This window comes from Prionailurus viverrinus, chromosome C1 (assembly GCF_022837055.1).
Source record: "Prionailurus viverrinus isolate Anna chromosome C1, UM_Priviv_1.0, whole genome shotgun sequence".
Classification (NCBI taxonomy): Eukaryota; Metazoa; Chordata; class Mammalia; order Carnivora; family Felidae; genus Prionailurus; species Prionailurus viverrinus.
This window is the reverse complement of record NC_062568.1, coordinates 163,176,012-163,198,164: the sequence shown is the minus strand read 5'-3', so window position 1 is coordinate 163,198,164 and position 22,153 is coordinate 163,176,012. Positions and strand designations below refer to the sequence as shown.

Sequence of the window (22,153 nt, the reverse complement as noted above, 5' to 3'; positions counted from 1 at the left end):
AATCTATGAGTTAACCCACTAATATGCACAAATATTTTGTATAACCATTAAGAAGGGGGGGAAATGCTACCAAATAAACCACAATACGCCACTGAGTTCAAGACAAACCTCAAATTCGGAGATGATAAAGTATGAAAAAATGGCTTTCTTAAAATCAATGAAATACAAAAATAACATGGGTATGGAACTTAGTAAATACAGAAGTAGATTACGAGTGGTGCAGAGTATTCTTTTGATTCTTAGAAGTATCGGTGTGATACTTCTGTCCCATTACCCAAAACTGATATTCTACAAGGCAAAAACTAGTCTACTTACCCTTCAGCATCAGGGTCTAAAATGACAGCCAGCTCTGTTAACACAAGTCCTGCCAAATAATGCTGTTGGCGAAAAGGCACAGACAATTCAAACATATTTGCAATCTTCTGGTCTTGTACGTTTGTGGAAAATCCAGAACTCTGTTTGGGAGTGAGGTAGGACAAAACAATAATAGCTGTGCAACAGAACATCCTACAGACAGAACATTACAACAAATGCAGTACGAGCATTATCTCAATATGAGATACACTTTGTGTAGGGTAGTTTATTTTACATTACTATTATTCGCACTGGAAAAAGTAACTGCTCCTATTTTTCGTACAGGAGACTATGATGAAAAAAAAACACTTTTAATTATTTTCAATTTCCCTTTTCTCATACTGAAACTTTTCCAACTGTTTTTTTTTTCCCTTATTCTTTTAGCCACTTAATGTTTCAGTATCATACCCTGAAGGAGAAAAAAGTAACTCAATCCAAATGACATATTATTTTTTTAAAGATTTTTAATACTGCAAATAGCATCCCTCCAAGACACAGTTCAAGGCAAGAGTGTTTACAATCTCATCTCCCTCTAATCCACATTCAAGACCATCCATGTGATATTTTTCAGAACAAAAGGTTTCAGATTTCTCTATAGAGAAATCATCTTGCTAGTAAGTATATAAAATTATTCTTGCCTATCCCTACCCCAGAAACAGTGAGGTCTCTGTCACCCATTAGAATCTGAAAAATATATGTAGATAAGAAAGTAGGGAACAAGATAATGGAAGACATTCTATTAATTTCTTGGCTGAATGAGATGTTCAAGGGGGGGAGTTAGGTATAAACAACTGTGTTTCATTACAGGTTTTAGGAACAGTACTTACAATTAATTTGTTCTTCACTCTGTGGCCACATCTTTGGCAGAGGATGTGGGAAGAAAGCGAAACACTAGCCTTATCCATTCTAGGAAGAAGTGTATGCTAGCCAGGTAAAAGAGTATGTGAAAATAGGCCAATCCCTAAGACTTTTCATAAAGGTAAAATGAAAAGTTGTGGGTGCTCTCTGATGTTTTCCAATGTAAATAAAATTAAAATTTTTTTTCTATCAAACATCTGAGATTGAACCAGGCTTCTCTGATACTAAAGCCACAAAATCCTTTAATCTCCATCTGTATGATAAGATACATAATAATTGCTACAACAACCTTTTTTTGCCTTGAGAGAAACTACTAGCTGTTGAAGTCAGTTGTACCCAATAAAACCCTATGAACATCCATCTGGTTTCCTTTGGGTTACCTAGGTACAAGAGAGGTAGGCAGGACTTTCCCAGGACTGCACTGCAGTTTGACTTCTTTCTTTGCTAAATTATGCTTCACTTTTTTTCCTTTCACAGGTATTGATCCCTATTTAACATCTTCCATCCCAAGCTCAAGACAACCTTGCATCTGCTTCAAGAAAACCCATCTTGTGAAAATATCTAAAAAGGCTTATATAAGTGAATTCACTCACATGGATGTGTATAAATCTCTAAGAAGAGTACAACATAGTAGATAAGAACTTGGGTTCTAGAATAAAGTCTACCTGTGCCTTGATTCAAAGCCTAGCTTTGCCACTTATTACTGTTCGGCCTTGGGTAATTTAATGACCTTTCTGTATTTCCTATGTAAAATGTGTTTCATATGTAAAATGAGAATAACAGAACTTACCTCCTAGAACTGCTCTAAAGGGCAAATGATCAATACTTTTAAAGCATTCAGTATGGAGCCTATCACATACGTATTATTCATAGTGTTACTTATAATTTTTTCCAGTGTTTAGAATGCTTTCTTACAAACATGGGCTTTAAAAATTTTTTTTCAGACACTCTGCATACCTGAGATGTTGCAGAAGAAACAGAAGGTGATGGTGATGCAGGTGGAGTAAGCAGGCTGCAGGGCAAGTTTAATGTAACATAGTGCTCATGGCTGCAGACAATTCGCAGAAAATCCAGTCTCAAGGACACGAGGACACTTGGATTTGGTAATGAATAAAGCTTTGAAGATACCTTGTAAGCATTATATAAACAAAAGAACACCAATTGAATATACCATTTCTCTAAGCCAGCATCAGAATGACAGATTAAGGAATTAAAGAACAGTATTCAGTGGACAGTTTTTGGATTTTGTGGTTTAAACATTATCAGCTTTTCCCAGAGTTACTGCTAGAATAGAAACTTTGGAACTACAAGATCTATTAAGATTTATAAATCCACTGACTAGGCCAGAAGCCACATTCTTTATATTTCCAATACAGCATTAATATTTCCACTTCTCAAAGATGCACTTTATGAAGCAAAAGTCTACCACCAAAATAGCTCCATGAAAGAAATGATACATTCTTTGGATAATTAGTACCTTGTGTTACTCTATATTGATGATTACCTATTTGTCTATATACCCAGCTACACCATAAGCTACTCTCAGGAGACATATATACACTGACTTAGGAGCTCTGGCATCCTAGGGTCTGGCTCAATGTCTGGCAAATATAGGATGTCAATTCTTGAAGAATAACAACAGATTTGAGGAGCAACAGAACATGAAGTTTGGGGGGGGGAGTAAAAATAATACGTATTAAAATTTTTTTTAATGTTTATTTATTTTTGAGAGACAGACAGAGTGTGAGTGGGGGAGGTGCAGAGAGAGAGAAGAGACACAGAATCCAAAGCAGGCTCCAGGCTCTGAGCTGTCAGCACAGAGTCCAATGCAGGGCTTGAATCCACGAGCCGCGAGGTCATGACCTGAGCTGAAGTCAGATGCTCAACTGACTGAGCCACCCAGGTGCCCCGGCAGTGTCTTTTAAAACAACACTTAACTGAGTGAGCCACCCAGGTCCCCCCCCCGCCCAATAATACATATTATTACAAATATTTGGAAGTGGGTCAGTGCCCACATGTAGTTTTAACTTCTCTATTAAAAGAAACATACAATAAACGCATCCAATAGAACAGAGCTTCAAGATTCTAAACATTAGACTGCCAAATAGCATTTCTAAAGAAGTAGTTCTCAGAAACGAGACTGTGGACCAGCTGGGAAATGTTACACACACACTATGTCCCACACTCCCCACCCCCAGGACTCAAAGTACTCAATAATGCTGGGATAGTACCCAGAGAGCTATATATTTTTAAATTTCCTTTAAAAGGTAATTCTAGGATGATTATATAGCTCACTTACCCAAATGGCCTGTCAGGACCAATAACTAATGTTTTCCAAAAGGCACATTTCATTAATCAGTTGATAAAAATTTTAAACTAAAGTCAGTTTTTCAGGGAAAAGTTCCACGATGCTTTTTTTTTTTTTAACGTTTATTAATTTTTGAGAGAGAGACAGAATGTGAGCGGGGTAAGGACAGAGAGAGAGAGAGAGAGAGAGAGAGAGAGAAAGAGAGAGAAAGAGAGAGAGAGAGAGAGAGAGAGAGAGACAAAGAATCCGAAGCAGGCTCCAGGGTCCATGCTGTCAGCACAGAGCCTGACACGGGACTTGAATTCACAAACAATGAGATCATGACCTGACCCAAAGTCAGACGCTTAACCTATTGAGCCACCCAGGCACTCCTATGATGTTTTTAGTTTAGTAAAAACAACATAACAAATGACACTGGGGATTTGGGTAAACATCTGTCCATGATTCTAAGCTCTACAATGTCTAGGTCTACATTAGAAGGAATACAAAGCAAAATGAAGCTGCTTTAAAAATCACCCAGTAAATACACAAAAAAGTTCACGTGGCTGTTCATTCAGTATAACTGCTACTCTTGCATGGCATCTTGGGGGATGCTTTACATTTAGACCACTGACTTGATGATCTGTTTCAGAATGGGAATCGAAGAGTCATGAGTGGGCCAGTATAACCCAAGAAAAAGTCAGCTGCACAGGTACCAGCTTGCCATTGTCCTGTAGCCTTATAAAACAAATGAAATTTACTTTTTTCTTACTAACAAAAATACACTGCTTTTTAAAAACATCAGTATATGAATGTATTCTTGAAGATCTCTTAGCTGCAACCCTAGAAACAACAAACACAGTATTTAATTGTTAATTATTACTAACTACACATTACCTGTTTGTAGCAGGTCTTAATAAGGCTAAAGACAAATCCTCTATCCATAACAGACAGCAGATCGTTGAGAAAGAATGCAAGGCTTGTGTTGAGTCTCTCAACCATTTCTGTGTCCTGGAAAACAGAATAAAAAGCAAAAACAAATAAAAGTATGATAGTTTAATGTGAGCTTGAAAGAGATTCAATTTAAAAAAAAGTTATCATTACCTTCTGAAATCGTGAAACTATATCACTAGCAATTGTGCTGACAAGAGCAGCAATGTCATCCATGAATCGTTCTGGAAAACGACTTTTCCTTGGTGCATCAAGTTTATCATTAAAGTATAAATGGTGCACCATGCTCTTTACCTGAAAAAATAAATAAGCCATTAGTTTAATTTCTTATGGATGTAATTAACAGCTAATCACATTAGGGCTATTTTTTCAAACTGCTGAGTGATTTAACAGATAGCCGAAATACTTTTAGCTCCTCAAGTATTTTGAAAATTTCCCTGCAATATTTTGTATGCTCCCAAGAAATAGGACACACTGTACAAGTCAATCACTGCATCACCTCTGTAAAATTCTCCTGGCTATCAACAGGAAAAGAATTATGAACATCAACAGAAAAAAATTTCACTCTTTAAAATTGTTTTAAATGAAATCTTTCCACCACTCAACATTTTGACATTCCATATCCCGCAACTGCAGCTCTAACAGCCTAAACACATTGACTTCACTGCAGTGTCTTCAGCCTCTAGCATAGAGTAACATAGGGTGAGGATACATGAATTACTGATGACTCAATATGAATATTAAGATATTAGATCAAAATTAACAAAGTGATTTATGTGTACAAAATGCTTCTGGATATCAATTCTTAACACAACAATGTGATAACAGTAATAGAGAATTCAGGGAAATTGAAGCCAAGTTTCAACAATTAGTAAATAGCACAGCCAAGACTTCAACTGCAGCCTTTTGACTATTTAAAGAATTTGAACATACATATAAGACTCAAAAAATAAGTCAAAATTCCAATGTGATCTTATACTAAAAGCACAAGAATTACAAAATTAGCTGCCTATCACTTACATAGGGTCCCTGACTTATTTTCTTTTGTAGATTAGTAAATCTTTAAGAAAAAATGTCTTCTTATCCCTAATATAGGCAACATTCAATGCTGAGAATGATCCTATGATATACTCTGAAAACTCCTTTTGTTTCTTCCATTCTTTTGTTGTTTTGTTTTCTTATTTTTGTACACATTTCTCTTTTGCAAGGAAAAATTTCAAGGACTTCAGCTTTCTAGAGGCTGAACAGGAAGATCCCTAGGGCCTGAACACCTGAGTTTGAATCACAGTTCTGCTATCTAGAAGCTACATCAACTTAATCTCTCTGTGCCTGGGTAACACGCAGCTCACAGGGGCGGTGCCACCACACTGTATGCACTCGGTAAATTTTTATTGCTTTTGTGTATATATGTGTTTATGTGTGTGCAAATATTTATTAAGATATTAATTCGTTTGTTTTTAATACCATTTATTGAATTGAGTGACAAGCGTTGTGGGCTTTTTTTTCTTTTTTCTTGGCTGTAACTGGCATTTCCCTAAGAGCTTTCTAACCATAAAAGCAGTGAGTACCTTATAAAGCTCTTTTTATCTGTTTGGGATGAAGTCTATAATACCGCCATCATACAGTAGCCACATTCAGACAAAAGAACAATGTACCACGTTTCCTTTAAAAAGACAGCTGCTTCTGCAGCCATCTCTAGAAAAGTGGTTAACGAGAGCTTCCTAAGTCCACCTCAATTGTGCCGAGTGTCCACAGTGTTTATTTAGAGATGTAACACACATAATTTTGTCTTGGACACACACGTCAAATCATGCCATAGCATTAGAAAAAGATTTCTAGGAGAAAATAATGAGCTAGCACAAAGTTGTTAACTAAGGAAAACAATATTAAAAGTGTGTGTAGGTTGCTCACCATTAACTCAAAAAAGAACCAGGCTTGTTGCAAAGCTGACTCCCGAACGCTGCCACTGCAAACCACCCACTGCAAAGCCAGCTCCTCATGAAAAAGCTATCCAGAAGTAAATCCAAAGTTATTATCAAAGTCATATCTGCTGATAACACAAACCAAATAATAATGCAATTACAAATGAAGATATAATGGGAGTAAGCAAAATAAGGCATGTGAACCATTCAATGATGCAGTGAGGACACCCATTAACGAAACGGCTGTTTATACATGTAAGACAGTGGCATGTTGAACAGCTGAAAAAATTACATGTTATCTTGCAGTAAAATGTAATTTTAAAAGGACAGGTGGGAAAATAGCCTCCTAAATTGTACCTGCAAACAGAAACTAGACCAAAAACTCACAGTTACAAATACTATCTTGTCTGTGCCTTAAATACATATTTCAACATATGCAAATACATTCATGAACTTTGCTGGTACAATTTAGGAAATACCTTTAAAAATTTTAACTTTTGATGTAAGCCATTAATTTTCAAGTTTTCAGGTATTTGAAGTCTTTTTATAAACATAGAAATCTCCTGCCTTACAATGGATATGCATACAAAGCATTTGCAAAATAGTGTATATCAATATGAAAAAGGACTAACAAAACTGTGCATAAGGGAAGCAAATCAACATATCTTACTAAGAGTGATAATTTTTCTAACTCATCTTCCTTTCCCTGGAAATTTAAAACACAAAACAGAAGCAGTTACAGAAACAGAATTCAGAGTTGATACATTTTTTTGGTACTAAAATTTGATGATCAAATTTGATTTCAAACAGTCAATCCCAAAGATATAAACATTATAATAGCATAAAAGAGCATACACTGAAGTGGTATGCCCAAAAAAGGCATCAGACAAGCAGAGCTTGCTGAAAGGTATTTTTAAACAAATAATTTAAATGCAATTATTATAACATACTAGTTTACTTAAAGAAATCTTACATCTATTTAACTGTTGGAATTTTCCCCCTATATGGATTGTCTTCATATGAATCTACCTTTTTAGTTGGTAAGCGTCCCGTTAATGTTTGTAAGAAACTTGACGTCTCTGTGTGCGAAGACATACGATTACAACTTCGATCCATAGCCTATGGAGTGAAGGTGGATGAATGACGAGATAACATTAAAGTCTGCTGTGGATGACTTTGCAGCTTAAGGATTACATACAGTTTTTAAAATCATTTTACTGTGTTTTCAACAACTGTTTTATTGTTCATCTAATTTTCACCATTTTAAGCTGCTTTAATGACAGTAGGTTAGAAGTATCAAAATGGCTTCTATATATTTTTAGTAAAAAGAGTATTTTAACCACTATATAAATTCATAGTGCTGCAAAGAATGAAACTTTTATCTCTGTGATCTATACACATGCACACATCTAGTAAGAGAAAGCAAAAAGTAAAAACATACTTCTCACTGGTCTCAGATCAAAAAATCAAGAATTTTATATTCAATAAAGAAAATTAAAAGATTAGAATGGTTTCTCCCACTTTCCAGTAGGATCAAAACCTACTATTCGGTTTTGTCATATACTTCAAATATAAAACACTGCCGATATTGACCATGGAATTACATTCTTCCAGAACAAGAGCATTTTTCTCCAAAGCCAACACACGGATGAGAAGTATATTTTGAGGTATCATGCAATAGTAGCTATCAAGCAACTTGACTTAAGTAAGCAAATCCTAGTTCAATTAATCTAGAAATAAATTTCATACTTTGCAACACAATATAAATTAAAATTCAGTTTGGTTCTGGTACTAAATCTTACAGCATGGGGATTATATACCGTTCAGATTTAATTTCAGTTTGTTACCAATATTTCCAGCCAGTAATTATGAAAAAAAAAAAAAAAGACAAGATAGTAAATGCTGAATGAAAATGATACAACAGCTACACTTTAAACCAAAAGCCAATGGAAAACTGTCAGGTTTTTTCCATACCAATTTTTTTTTTTTTAATTCCTACTAAAGATGTACTAGCCCTAAAGTAGAAACTGTTATAAAGCCATTGATTGCATAAGCAGCAGGCACTGAAATACTGATAGGGTATACAAGGAGGGAAGGGAAAGAAGACAGGAAGTAGGAAAGGAGAGCATTACTGGTACAATTGGTGGTATTCATGCATAGTAGTGGGAAAATGTGCTAAGTAAACAAAAATACACACTTTTTAATGATTAAAAAGCAAGCCACTGAAATCATAGTATGTACTAAAAAGTAACGTTCTAAAGGGAAACATCAGCAGCCAATAAAGAAACCTCTAATATAAACACCACCTGTGTTGACTCTGCACTTGGACTGGGGTTGGATCCCCATGGGGCAGCTTTTGGACCACCAGTGTTAACCCAGGAATTGGAGCGATCTAAACCCTAAGCATATAATAGAAAGCAGTTGGAAAGGAAAGAAATATTACATGTGGCATGCTATAAATTATTCCTAAAGAAATCCAGACTTTCCAATGCAAACATATTTTTAATTAGTACTGTTAAAGCAACCAAAATTCTTAGGCACCTAGAAGTATTAGTTCACCAGAATTACATTCATTACATAACGTTTTTTTTTTATTTTTTTAATGTTTATTCAATTTTGAGAGAGAGAAAGAGTGACAGAATACAAGCAGGAGATGAGCAGAGAGAGAGAGAGAGAGAGAGAGAGAGAGAGAGAGAGAGAGACACAGAATCAGAAGCAGGATCCAGGCTCTGAGCTGTCAGCACAGAGCCCAACGTGGGGCTCAAACCCACAAACCGTGAGATCATGACCCAGGCCAACGTCAGATGCTTATCCAACTGAGCCACCCAGGTGGCTTTTAAATCACAAATATTAATTTTGTTTTTAAATCACAAATATTAAGTATAGCATTTAAAGATAATTTCTCTTTATGTAAAGGGATCACCTTAGAGAACCAACTAAAGTTCCCATAGTACCATCCCCCCAAACTCTCTTTAAAGATGGCACAAATTAGCAACAGACTATTTCCTCTGAACCAACTATGATTTAAAAGGAAAAAAAATGTAAGAAGAAAATCATTCTTGTCTAAAAGACTTTACTTTCATTTTGTCATGATTGAAACTTCTGTGCACTGATATTCCATAATTCTATTTGACCCTGCTTCCTCTTTCACTTTCTTTTAGGGACCAATAGGAGAAATCAAGCAAGAAAATTAAGGAAAAAATTAAGAAAATAAATAGGATGACTAATATTTGCTCCTCCCTAAAAATGATGGTGGATTTGGAGTTGCGCTCAGTTTTACAGTGACTGTTAAAATGAAACATAATGGGCTACTATTTTATATAAATATTATAAAGAAAAGCATTATGATGGTACTATCTACAGGAATTATATCTTCATCATTACTATCATTGAAGTTAAGTTAACATGCTACTAATGTGTATGGCCAGAAGAGAATTACATCTGTTCTTCTCTCAAAGAAGTTATGATCCCAGGTGAAGGGATGTTTTAATGTCTTAAGCCTGACTGATCATTACAATCACTGGGAAGTTTTGTAACATTCAGATTCTGGGCCCCAACCCCAGAAAACCTGATTCAGCAACCCGGGTTGTAGCCTGGAATCTGCTAAAAGAACTAGAGCCAGTTGTAAGGGATTTTTTTAAGAGGACTCTTGGAATAAGAATAAAGAAGACAACCCAATACAAGGAGACAAAAAATAGGGTGTCAGTATGGACCCAAACCAGAAAGCACCAAAGGAAAGGTAAAAGAAAAACAAGAGTAGTAACAATAATAATTAACTGTGTAGACATTTATATCACCTGGGAAGGTCAACAACAAAAATGTGCAGGGCCTTATGTCTAAACAAATAAGAATCTCTGGGATTGAAGCCCATGTATCAGTATTATGGGAGGGAATGAGGATTAGGGAGAGTGAGGGAGGGAAGACAAACTAACTCTCAAGAGCTTAGGTTTTAGGGAGAATATGTGCCCTATTGTTCTAAAAATAGAGACTGACTGAAATAATAATCACCCATGTCCACTCATTTTTTATACTGAATGTGTAAGATGAGTGAAGTTGAAATCCAAGTTCAACTGCTTACTAACTGTAAAATCTAAGGTAAATTACCTAATCTCTTTTTCAGTTTCTTTGCAATAAAAAAGAATAATGATAGTCTCCCTCATATTGCAAAGATCAAATTAAAAAATGGAACTAAAGGATGCCTGGGTGGCTCAGTCAGTTAAGTGACCGGCACTTGATCTCAGCTCAGGTCATGATCTCACCGGTCATGAGTTTAAGCCAAGGGGCAGCACAGAGCCTGCTTGGGATTCTCTCTCTCTCTCTCTCTCTCTCTCTCTCTCTCTCTTTCTCTGTCTGCCCTTCCCAACACACACGTGCTCTCTCCTTCACTCTCTCAAAATAAATAAATAAACCTAAAAAAAAAAAAGAATAAATATGGAAGTAAATATAGAAAACTCTCAAAAAATAGATCTAGCAGGCGTGCCTGGGTGGCTCAGTAGGTTAAGAATCTGACTCTTGATTTCGGCTCAGGTCATGATCTCACAGAGGTGAGACTGAACCCCCTGTCAGGCCAGAGCAGAGCATGGAGCCTACTTGGGATTCTCTCTCTCCTCTGTCTCTCTGCCCCTCCTCCGCTTATAAGCATGTGCATGCATACTTGCTCTCTCTCTCAAAATAAACTTAAAAAGAAATAGTTTTGTTTTTGATGTTTATTTTTGAGAGAGAAAAAAAGAGCATGAACCTGGGAGGGGAAGAGAGAAAAGGGGACAGAGGATCTGAAGCAGGCTCTGCAGTGACAGCCCAAAGTGGGGCTTGAACTCACAAATTCCAAGATGATGGCCTAAGCCAAAGTCAGACACTTAACCAACTGAGCCACCCACGTGCCCTAAAAAGAAACAGTTCTAACAAAAACTTTCTACATGTTTTTTTAAATGCTTCCCAGCAAAGTAAAAGACAATATTCAAATACTAGTAACATTATGTAATCACATTTAAAATAAAATACCTACCTTCTCATAACCCTATGTTATTTCAAATAAAAGCAAATCAGCAAATAATGTTTTTCAAATATGTTAAAACTAAAGTTTTCACCAGACTCCCAAGTTAGGTTTCTCCACTGTATAAAGTTCTTTCTGCCATTTATAATTTTTACAACCACTACTCATGTTATAAAATTAATACATAAGTATCTGATTTTTGCAAAATTACAACTGTGCTCTTCACTCTACCATAAATTTCCACAATACCAATAATTTTTCCATACTCTTAAATTCACTTTTCAATTCCTTAATTTCCTTTAAAACTAAGTCACAGGCTAATCAATAATGTGAGAATAAATAATAAATCTCTTTGTGCCATTAACTGTATATTATATTCACAATATTGAGACTGAACACTTATAATTACATCAAGTCAAAGCTAACTATTTAAAGAAAACCTGTGACCAATTGTTTTGTAAAGCAAATAATTACCATAATTTGTTATAAAGCTAAGAATTATATCAAACCACCCTTAGGTAAACAAATTCATCACATACATTTACTACTGTCATAACTATGTTTACTGATCTTCAACTAATATAGAACAGATTAACCAAATGTGTGCACATGTGCATGAAAGTGGGGTGTTTTTTTTTGTCCAATCTCTGTAACAGTATTTTGTCCCGTAAGTACAGACAGCCTCCTTCCTGGAGCAAGGCTCATACTGTATTTGACAGGACATCAACATTCTTGTTAGAATACAAAGATTTGGCTTGGTACCCACAAGTTCTCAGCATAGTGCCCACATAGTAAGCTCTCAGTATTTAAAAATAAATTTAAAAATAGGGGATGACACATTACAAAGAAACTATTTAACTACATAAATTGCACTGGCATTTGATTAAAAGCAATAAAACTGACAGTTGTTATAATAATATATTTACATAATTGAACGTTAAAAGAGTATTGCTAGGGCAAAGAGATCAGCTTTGGTAACATAATTATGAAGAAAGTCTCGCAAATCTCATTTTACAGTCACTAGAGTAATAAAATCCTACTGATATAAGTATTCTTGAATTTTAGGAGTTCTACATTTTACATTAAAGAATAAATTATGAAAACAAACTTTCATAAAGCCAAATCTTTTAAGGTAATTAAATATATAATTAATGCTGACAGCAAGAAAGCAAACAAAAACATAACTTTTAAAGAAGGAAGTTATTCTTGTAATAGATCTCTATGCTTACTAATATTCATTTATTGAATATCTATCGCACATCTTCAACATGCTGGCCATTATGGGTGCTTAGGATACACTACTCAACAACTATGCCCTACCTCATGGAGCTTATACTCTGATAAAGGTAAACAAACATAATAACTAATTTATATGCCACATTAAAAGGTAGTAAATGTGGGGCTCCTGGGTGGCTCATTCGGTTGACCATTCAATTTTTGATTTCAGCTCAGGTCATGATCCCAGGGTTTGACCACCTTATTTAAATGTATAACCAGTCCTTCTTTCTCTTCAGTCTTGTCCTGGGGGCTTTTGATCCCCTTATTCTGTTTCCTTGTCTCGTAACATTTACTACCTTAAAAAAAATTTTTTTAAATTTTATTTTAGAAAGTGCACATGAATGGGGGAGAAGGGCAGAGGGGAAGAGAGGGAGAGAGAGGGAGGGGGAGAGAGGGAGAGAAGGAGAGAGGGAGACAGGGAGAGAGAGGGAGAGAGAGGGAGATGGGGGGGGGAGAGAGAGAGAGAGAGAGAGAGAGAGAGAGAGAGAGAGAGAGAATGAATCTCAACCAGGCTCCATGCTCAACACGGAGCCCAACATGGGGCTCGATTCTGTGGGATCATGACCTGAACTGAAATCAAAAGTCAGATGCTCAACCAACTGAGGCCCCCAAGCACCCCTATGACTTAGGTTTTTAAAGCAGCATTCTGTTTGCTATGTTGTGAAGAGAGTGTAGGTTGGAAGCAGGAAAACCATCTTTCAGGTTATTACATTAATTGAGAAAGAGACGATAGTTCAGACTAATGGTAGCAGTAAAGGGAGCGAGCAGTGATTCTATCTTTAGCATATATCCAAATCTGAACAAAAGGATTTCAGAAAGGCAGCTAAGTTTACAATTTCAGAGAGAGGTTTGTACTGGAAATATAATTTTGGGAGTCATTAGCACATAGTGGTATTTAAAACTATGGAACTTGGTAACATCAAGCAAGTGAGTATAGAGAGAAAAGAGAAAAGACAAGAGAAATAAGGAAAGAGGCCTGGGGCACTTGCAGATTAAGAAATCAGGGAAAGAAGAATCCACAGAGACTGAAAAGGTATAACCAGTAAAGTAAAAGGAAAACTAAGAAGAGTGCAGAGCCTGAAAGGCAAGTACATAAATAAACTAAGGAGGAAAGAACGTGACTATGTTCAAATCTGCTATAAGGTCAAGTAAGCCGAGCGCTGAAAATTAACCACTAGATTTGGCAACATGGAGAGCTCTGGTGACATAAACAAGGGCAGTTTGCATGGAAGACGGGAGCAATACCTGACTGAATTAGGGAAACTTTTTCAAAGAATTCTACTACAAAAGGTAGCGGAGAAATAGTGAGGAAGCTAGCAGTTGAAATACTAGGGAGATTTTGGGATAAATAAAAATGGGATAAATACTAGCATGCTTGCATATGGATGGGATGTTTTAGCAGATAGGGAGCAAATGATGATGTAGTACAGAGATGAGACAATTGCTGTGGTGAGGATTCCAATAAGCAAGAGGGGACAGGAGCTTGTTTACAAATGGATCCACAAAACTGGACAGTCCATCTACAGTAGAATACTATATTAAGTAGTGGGTAGTAGTAGATGGCAGTAGGTAGGTAGATGTGGTTTAAAAGTCTATAAAAGTATTCTTTTGATGGCTTCAATTTTCTCAGTGAGGTAGGAGATAAAGTGAGAAGGAGGACTGGTGGGCAGGTAAGGGAAGAAGGCATGAAACCTTTTTCTGGGGAGAGTGGGAAAGTAAATGGAATACAGAAATACAGTGTCATTGCCTGACAGCACTGAGTGCTCTCTGGAGGTCCATGGCTTTTAAATTCAAATGAGAGCAGTCATCACGACACTTCTCAAGTCATGTTCACTGGCACAAGTGCTTACATGGCACAGACAGATGACTGAGTTCAACTATGGCTGGAGGTTTGGCTAAGCAAGTACAATGAAATAACAGAAGGATAAGGCAATTGAGGTTTGACTATAATAGGGATAACTATAATGATTGGTCATGGAATTTAAGCAAGCTAAATTGGAAGAAAGAATACTAAGGGATTGAGGCACACACAGTAAAAGGTCATCAGATCAAGTGATGGGAGTTTGCAGAGAAATAAGAACTTGTTGGAATTGGGGTATTAGAGGAAAAACGGGACCAAACAGTTAAAGAACAAGATGCATGAAATCGAGATTATGAAGGTTAAAGTTATTAGTAATGACAACATCTAGGACATGACCATGGCTGAGGCAGGGTGGAAAGACCAAATTATTCAAAAAAGAGTTTCTTGATTGGAAAGGCCAATGAAGTCAGAATAAATAAATAGTAGTTATAAATAAACTTCAGATTCCTTTCAATTTTAATAAGGAGATAAAATTATACACCATTATCATTAGCAATTATGAGTAAAATGATAGTCCAAAATAAAGTAACTATCAGAAAATTTTGCAGCAAAAAAAAAAAAGAAAGAAAACATGAAATCTATTTAAATAAAACTTGAGTAGGATGAGGCTGTGTTGTCATAAGACAAATTCTCATCTTATGATGGCTTTCTTAGAAGTTTATATATATACATCATTATATTTACACTACAGATCATCAGATGTTTATGTCATTATGTCTCATTTTATGAACTACTGGAAAAAAGGCAAATAATCATCCCAATACATGTAGAAGTTTATTCTAAATCTCGAGATTATAATCTATCAAATACATCATATAAAGGAAAACTCTAGAATCATGCTAGGTGAGGCATAATGCAAATCTTAACAGAAATTAAGAGGCATTTTAAAAATAGAACCCTGAGGAAAATGGTCTTTTTCATTTCCATAACTCTTTACTTTCCATAACTCTTACACTACTCTTTACCCCAGGACCTAGAGTTGTATATAAATAATGCTAAGTACTACCTCTATGACAATGAGATACAATCAAGAATGAATACAAGGATAAAAAATCTGAGTTCTTTTTCTAAAGGTGGAAATTTTATATGCAGGGGGTTGTTGGGGAGCCTTCTCATTTACAATTGCTATACTCCTCAGGTTACTCTGCCTGCAGAATCCCATGTAAATACTTCTGCACATCACTCTCTTGGGCAGTTCACAAAAAATCAAAGTTGTCTAATTAGAGAGTAACATCTATATGGATCTTTAAGTTATTGAAATCCACGTTTATCATTTAAAATATAAGGCTACAAAATATATTCTTGATCTGTGAGCAATTACTTTAAAAATTAGTTGTTACTTTAAATGAACAATGCTGAAGTTCATTGGAAGCTTCTGAATGTAAAATTTCTATAGCTGTATGAAAAGATATGAGTATTTCTGATGTTTCTGATCAATGTTCAAATACTTCACATAAAAAAACACAGACTGTTTTAAAAAAAAACCCCACAAAGATCTATTACAGTTCAGGCTAGGGGTTAAACAGAGACTGTAGAACATATTCATTAATTCTTCCTCAGATCCTAGTTAACAGGCTAAAAGTGCCAAAGAGAAGTTGGCTACGATTCCACAACAATGGTATATATGTTTGAATGGTTTGGTCAAAACACAACATACCATGATTTACTGGCCTCAGTCTTACTATTCTTTTTGCCAGCTTGTTTAAACTGAGTTATTCGTGTACTTTTCCTATAAAAAGGTAATAATTATTCCTTAATTTTTTAAGGGGGCTCAATAAAGATGCTGTAAATATAATATAGCTGGATGTTAAACTAGCTGGCCTCTCCCTTGTTACCTGAAATAACCATTAACCAGCATTAAATAAATCATATTTTTTGTGTCCTGGTGAATTTTCTATAGAGTTTTCCATGTGAAAGGTAGCTATATTACCAATTAAGCCTAATCAATGTTCTTGATATTTTTCAGAGAAGAGATGGGGGTCCATAATTTAAATCAATGATGTCGTGTCCCTCTACACAGCAGTCACATAAGTATCTTTTAATTCTACAGGAAATTAATCTAGTCATTTTTCACAGGATGGAATATCACACAGACAAAGGTAAGTTACTCAGACTGGTCATCCTGGACAAATTTCTGAACTTGGCAGATTTTCTTGAGCAGAATGTAAAAACCAGTTTGTAATAGCAAGCTTATTTAATAGAAACATGATACACTCAGTGTGCATAGTGATAGAACAGAAAGATACAATTTCTTGCCTATTACTAACCCAAATACATTTTAAAATAAGGATAAATTAAAATTAGACATTGCTCACTTGTTCATAAACCGAAAATCAAAAATGTACAGATGACTATCTTCAGTTTACCTTACTGCCGATGATTGACCGTACTTCATCATCTGGTGACGTGGGCGTCCCAGATATGTCTGGATTACTATTACTAAGGCTCCGAGAACGATTTAAATTAAGGCTTGCAGGTCTCACAGCAGATCGAGCCATTGTGGCATAATGCACTGATCCTCCCAAACCCCCAGGACCTAGAGTTGTATATAAAACAGCACATAATTAAAGAAAATCAGTCAGGAAAGGACCTAAAAAAAATCTCTGCTACTTTACAAAAATCCATAAAAATCATGAACTGCTTTTATTTCTAAATGAAAAATACTATAAATTAAAAAAACTCAGGGGCGCCTGGGTGGCGCAGTCGGTTAAGCATCCGACTTCAGCCAGGTCACGATCTCGCGGTCCAGGAGTTCGAGCCCCGCGTCGGGCTCTGGGCTGATGGCTCAGAGCCTGGAGCCTGTTTCCGATTCTGTGTCTCCCTCTCTCTCTGCCCCTCCCCCGTTCATGCTCTGTCTCTCTCTGTCCCAAAAATAAATAAACATTAAAAAAAAAAAAAATTAAAAAAAAAAAACTCAAAACTCAAAACTCAAAACACACACATACACATGTATTATTTTCACTTTAAATATAAGGGTATCTAGGACCCCAAATTTTTCAGCTAATGGCTCTTCCTTTTTCCCACCTCTCCTACTCTGTCCTTGATACACAGTCCTAGAGGAACAGCCAATTTACTGTCAACATTTCTTAAATGAGACTATTTTTTTTAATATTTATTTATTTTTGAGAGAGAGACAGACAGACAGACAGAATATGAGCAGGGGAGGGGCAGAGAGAGAGGGAGGAAACACAGAATCTGAAGTAGGATCCAGGCTCTGAGCTGTCAGCACAGAGCCAAATGTGGGGCTTAAACTCATGAGCTGTGAGATCATGACCTGAGCTGAAGTCACACCCTTAACTGACTGAGCCACCCAGGTGCCCAACAAGACTATGTTTCATTTCTCTGTCTTCATCAACAAGAATTTGAACTGTAAAAAAATGGCATCTTTATGATATACAGACATAGATATATACTCCAGATAATTCTAAGAGCCCAAGTTATAAAAGCAAGAATTCCTCTTAGTCTAAAATCAACCATGTTCTATGAACATAAAAATACCCCACAATTGTATCCATAATTGATCTCCATTTTCCTAAAGAAATCCTTCTGAGTGTCATGTTTGCAAATGACACATACCTGTCAACTAATTAATTTACACAGTCTTTCAGGTCAGTATGTAAAAAAGATGTTTTGCAAAATCTGTGGAATTCTAATAGTGTACTGAATGAAAGCATAAATGAAGAAGCACTATATACAGTCCACAATATACATTCAGAGCCTCAAGTACTAGAATTTTCAAAATCAAGATATGAAATTACAACCCAGAATGAGTCAATTATTTCTCTTTTTGCAATTAAGAAATAAAATGAGGTAAAACTTAGAGTCAGATTACTATTATGCCTAGTTTTCATAATGAATGTCATAATTATTTATCACCATTATTAATGTTAATATTGCCAATAGCTGGAAAAGGGGCACTTACCATTATCATTAGTGATGAATGAGGACTCATACAAAGATGTGAGCAGGTTGAAAGGTATGCACAACACAATCATTAACTAACTGAACTAAAGAGTTATTCAAACTACAATATTCATCACCACCACCCCCCCCCCCCCCCACCCAATGTCATACAAAAAGCAAGTAACCACTTTGGGTCCTGATATTCAGAAAGGCTATATATTTTATTTGCCATGAAGAGATCAGGACTTTTCTAGGGAATAATCTTTTGTATTATTGTAGGTTTCACGTGGTTATCAGGGTACTACTACACCATCCTATTTCTTCTTCAGTGTCCAGCATTCCAGATGACAAAATAACTGTCCATTTATCTTACCATAACAGAGAAGGACAAAATGCTTCCAGAGAAACAGAACTAATTTTCAAGATTCATTTCCAAGAATTAAGTCAACCAAGCTCTCATTCAAATTAAAGGAAGCTGTATAAATAATGATGCCTGAATATGTAAGCTAGTTATCCATTTAACTCCAGCACCTAGCATAGTCCATGCCACTTAGCAAGCACTCAATAAATGTCTACTGTTGAATGAATGCATCCCACTATGACTACTGGGTTATTTCAGACTTGCCATGAACATACAGTCTATGCAAGACAGTTTCAAATAAAAAGAATAAAATACCTGGTGATGGGGAATTAGGATAAGTATTCGGTAGGCGAAAAACATAATAGATGTATGATGCGAGAAGGCTGTTCCTGCCATGCTGGTCATGATTTCCTTCCAAGTTTTTGTGAAGCCGATTAATAATTGATGCCATGGCTTCAAAAGATGCTTGACCTAGATTAACTTTTAAGAAGGAGGAAAATATTTTTGTGTTAACTTTTTTAAACTGCAAATTCCAAAAAGATCAAGGTTTTGTCATCTCTGTATGTGTTAAGTATAGTGATTATACACACTAAGAGGATAAAGATGATATTTGATGTTGATTTTAATGATGTATTTATTAGCTGAAGCAAAATTCCTTTTCTAAAGATTTTAAAACACTAATTTTACTAATTTAACATGAACACTGGATGGGTTTGCGTAGTCCAAAAAAAGAAACATCAACCAACAGAAATTATTTTGTAAAATAATACAAAGCACATAAGAAAAAAAATTCTATCTTGTGTATCACCTTCGAAAAGTCACTTCTTGTTTTAAAGGGGACTCTGAAAACCTAAATGAACATACAAGGAGCAGATGTTACTTTTGTTTTTAAAAAATTAACAATGAAAGTGGATTATTAAAAATAACAACTTCAAATCATAAGAGAATAGTGAATTAGCTATTTGACTGACATGAGTGAGTCAGTAGAAGGACTAGGTGGCTAGAAAAAAAAGTTGAGGTAAGACTGTATAGCATTTTAAATACCAGGCTAAGCAATACGAACCCAGTCATTCAAGTTAGTAAGTAACAAGAATTTTGCAAAAGTTGGAAAATTCTGGTAGCACACTGAATAAATGGATAAAACAAACAGCCATTTTGAGCAATGAAGCCTCAGAATCTAGGATTTATTTAATCAAGACAGGAAATTATGAACAGAAATGAGGCCTAAGTTTTCCTAAAAGTGGAATAATCCAGTAAAGTGGTCATTTAGGAACTAATATATATATATATATATGGAACTAGAAAAGGAACTAGAGACACAGAGGCCTAAGTGGGCTATAGAAATTTTACCTGTGTTCTACTTAATTCCTTTTCCTTTTCCTCACAGTAGCTATTCCAAACCATCAGAATCCTTCTCAAAACTCAGGTTCACTTTCCTCCCTTCTCAGGAAATCTTGTGGGTTTTTTTTGTTTTGTGTTTTTTTTTTTTTTTTTATCTCACAGTACAAATTTATCAAGTCCTCAACTTTTTACTACCCAAATCTGAAACCATTTTTATTTCACTTCCAAAAGAAATAGTGCTCCTCTCCTATACAGAAGAATGATCTCTCCACCTTCACTTGTGTCCTACAGACTTGCTTCATTAATTAAACCTGTTAGCACCTCTATATCTTATTTTTCTCTGCACTCCACTAGTTTCACAAAGCACATATACATGCTCAAATTTCTCTGTCTTTATGCTGTAATCAACCCTGGTTCCTCTTCTAACTGAATTTCTTTGAAGAGTAGTGTATACTCTTATATTCCTTTCTTTTTTTTTTTAAATTTTTTTTTTCAACGTTTATTTATTTTTGGGACAGAGAGACAGAGCATGAACGGGGGAGGGGCAGAGAGAGAGGGAGACACAGAATCGGAAACAGGCTCCAGGCTCCGAGCCATCAGCCCAGAGCCCGACGTGGGGCTCGAACTCACGGACCGCGAGATCGTGACCTGGCTGAAGTCGGACGCTTAACCGACTGCGCCACCCAGGCGCCCCTCTTATATTCCTTTCATGTACAATGCATGACTTAATTCTCTGTAATCTGGTCTCCACTTCCACTATTTGACTACAACTATTCTTGTCAATTTCACCAGTGGACACTTCTTTAGTAGATAAGACTGGGACTCTGGAGTCAGTTGCCTGGGTTTGAATCCTTAGCAAATTTTCAAGCGTTGTGCTCATCACTCTACTCATTTGTACAATAGTGGTACTAATGCCTAGACACAGAGTTGTGAGGAATGCATACATTAATATAAATAAAGCACACAGTACTACTGCTGGCATATAACTAGTGCTGGGCAAATGTTTGTTACTAGTGCCATCATTATTACATTACTTACATAATCTACAAAAATGAACAATGCTAATTTTTTTTCTTAAAATCTTCAACGACTCTTTTGACAGTACTCTGTACAATTGCTCTTCAGTATTTCTTGACCTACCCCTCTTCATCTCACTGTCACCTGTTTTTTGGCAGGACTTCAGAGTTTTTTGTATGAAATTCTGTAAGATTCCTAATTTGTCTTCCTGTCTCCAGATTTCCCACTTTGAACCCATCTCCATGCAGCACACTCATCTTTGTGACAGTCAAACTGGGTCACATTACTTCCCTAATTAAGACCAGACCTTTCAAAAACTATTGATTTCTTATAGAATAATAGTCCCGGTTCCCTAAGTGTCATCATGGAAGAGCCCATCTCCTCTCTCTCACCACCAATATCATTTCCAATCACCAACCCTCCAATTCGTGACTACTTACAATTCCCCCCAAATTTCCCAGTTTATTTGCCTGTATACCATGCACATACTATTTCATCTCCCTGGACTAGTTATTTAACTGTCAGACTCCTACTCATCTTTAAAATGTTTGACCCAAGAATCACCTCTACTGACAAGTCTGCCCTAAGATAAAAAATCCCAAGTTGCTGAACATTCCTCTCCGTTGTGCAACCAGTTAACACAAAATTTTTATAACCCGTTAGCTGAAATTTCTTACAAGCTCAACTACTCTGCAGGATTTGGGTGGAAGCTCTTAGCACAAGCAGAGGAATAACTCTTGGAAAAAGAGTGGGAAACAGGAGTACCTCTAATTCCAAAACAACACAGAAGAAAATGAGAATATAGAGATTTTGAGTTGATGAAAAAAGCTATTTTTAAATAGAAGATAGCAAATGAGTCAAGATGTAGGCTACATAGAGCACATATCATGTAAAATGCAAAATCATTTATCTAGTTGCCTGTTTTCCAAACTGGTCTGTGAAATCCTTAAAATCAGGAAATAATAAGCCTTGGATACAACCTATCAGCATCTGGCACATAGTAAATGCTTAATATTTGCTGAATGAA

The 22,153-nt window shown here is 35.9% G+C and overlaps 1 protein-coding gene across 9 annotated transcripts in view; it reads right to left on the bottom strand.

Annotated features, from left to right (window-relative positions):
* The window catches only part of DOCK7 (dedicator of cytokinesis 7), a 230,239-nt gene that overhangs the window by 67,051 nt on the left and 141,035 nt on the right, over positions 1-22,153 (bottom strand). For 5 of the 9 annotated variants that reach the window (XM_047869911.1, XM_047869912.1, XM_047869913.1 and 2 more), the window contains exons 21-29: positions 19,084-19,248; positions 16,871-17,040; positions 8,679-8,771; positions 7,402-7,491; positions 6,362-6,457; positions 4,604-4,744; positions 4,397-4,510; positions 2,170-2,340; positions 316-455 (exon numbers count right to left, since the gene is read on the bottom strand). In XM_047869911.1, coding sequence (XP_047725867.1) covers positions 316-455; positions 2,170-2,340; positions 4,397-4,510; positions 4,604-4,744; positions 6,362-6,457; positions 7,402-7,491; positions 8,679-8,771; positions 16,871-17,040; positions 19,084-19,248 — 1,180 coding nt within the window. The remainder of the gene's footprint in view (positions 1-315; positions 456-2,169; positions 2,341-4,396; positions 4,511-4,603; positions 4,745-6,361; positions 6,458-7,401; positions 7,492-8,678; positions 8,772-16,870; positions 17,041-19,083; positions 19,249-22,153) is intronic. The other 4 variants (XM_047869916.1, XM_047869917.1, XM_047869918.1 and 1 more) reach the window with 1 other exon arrangement.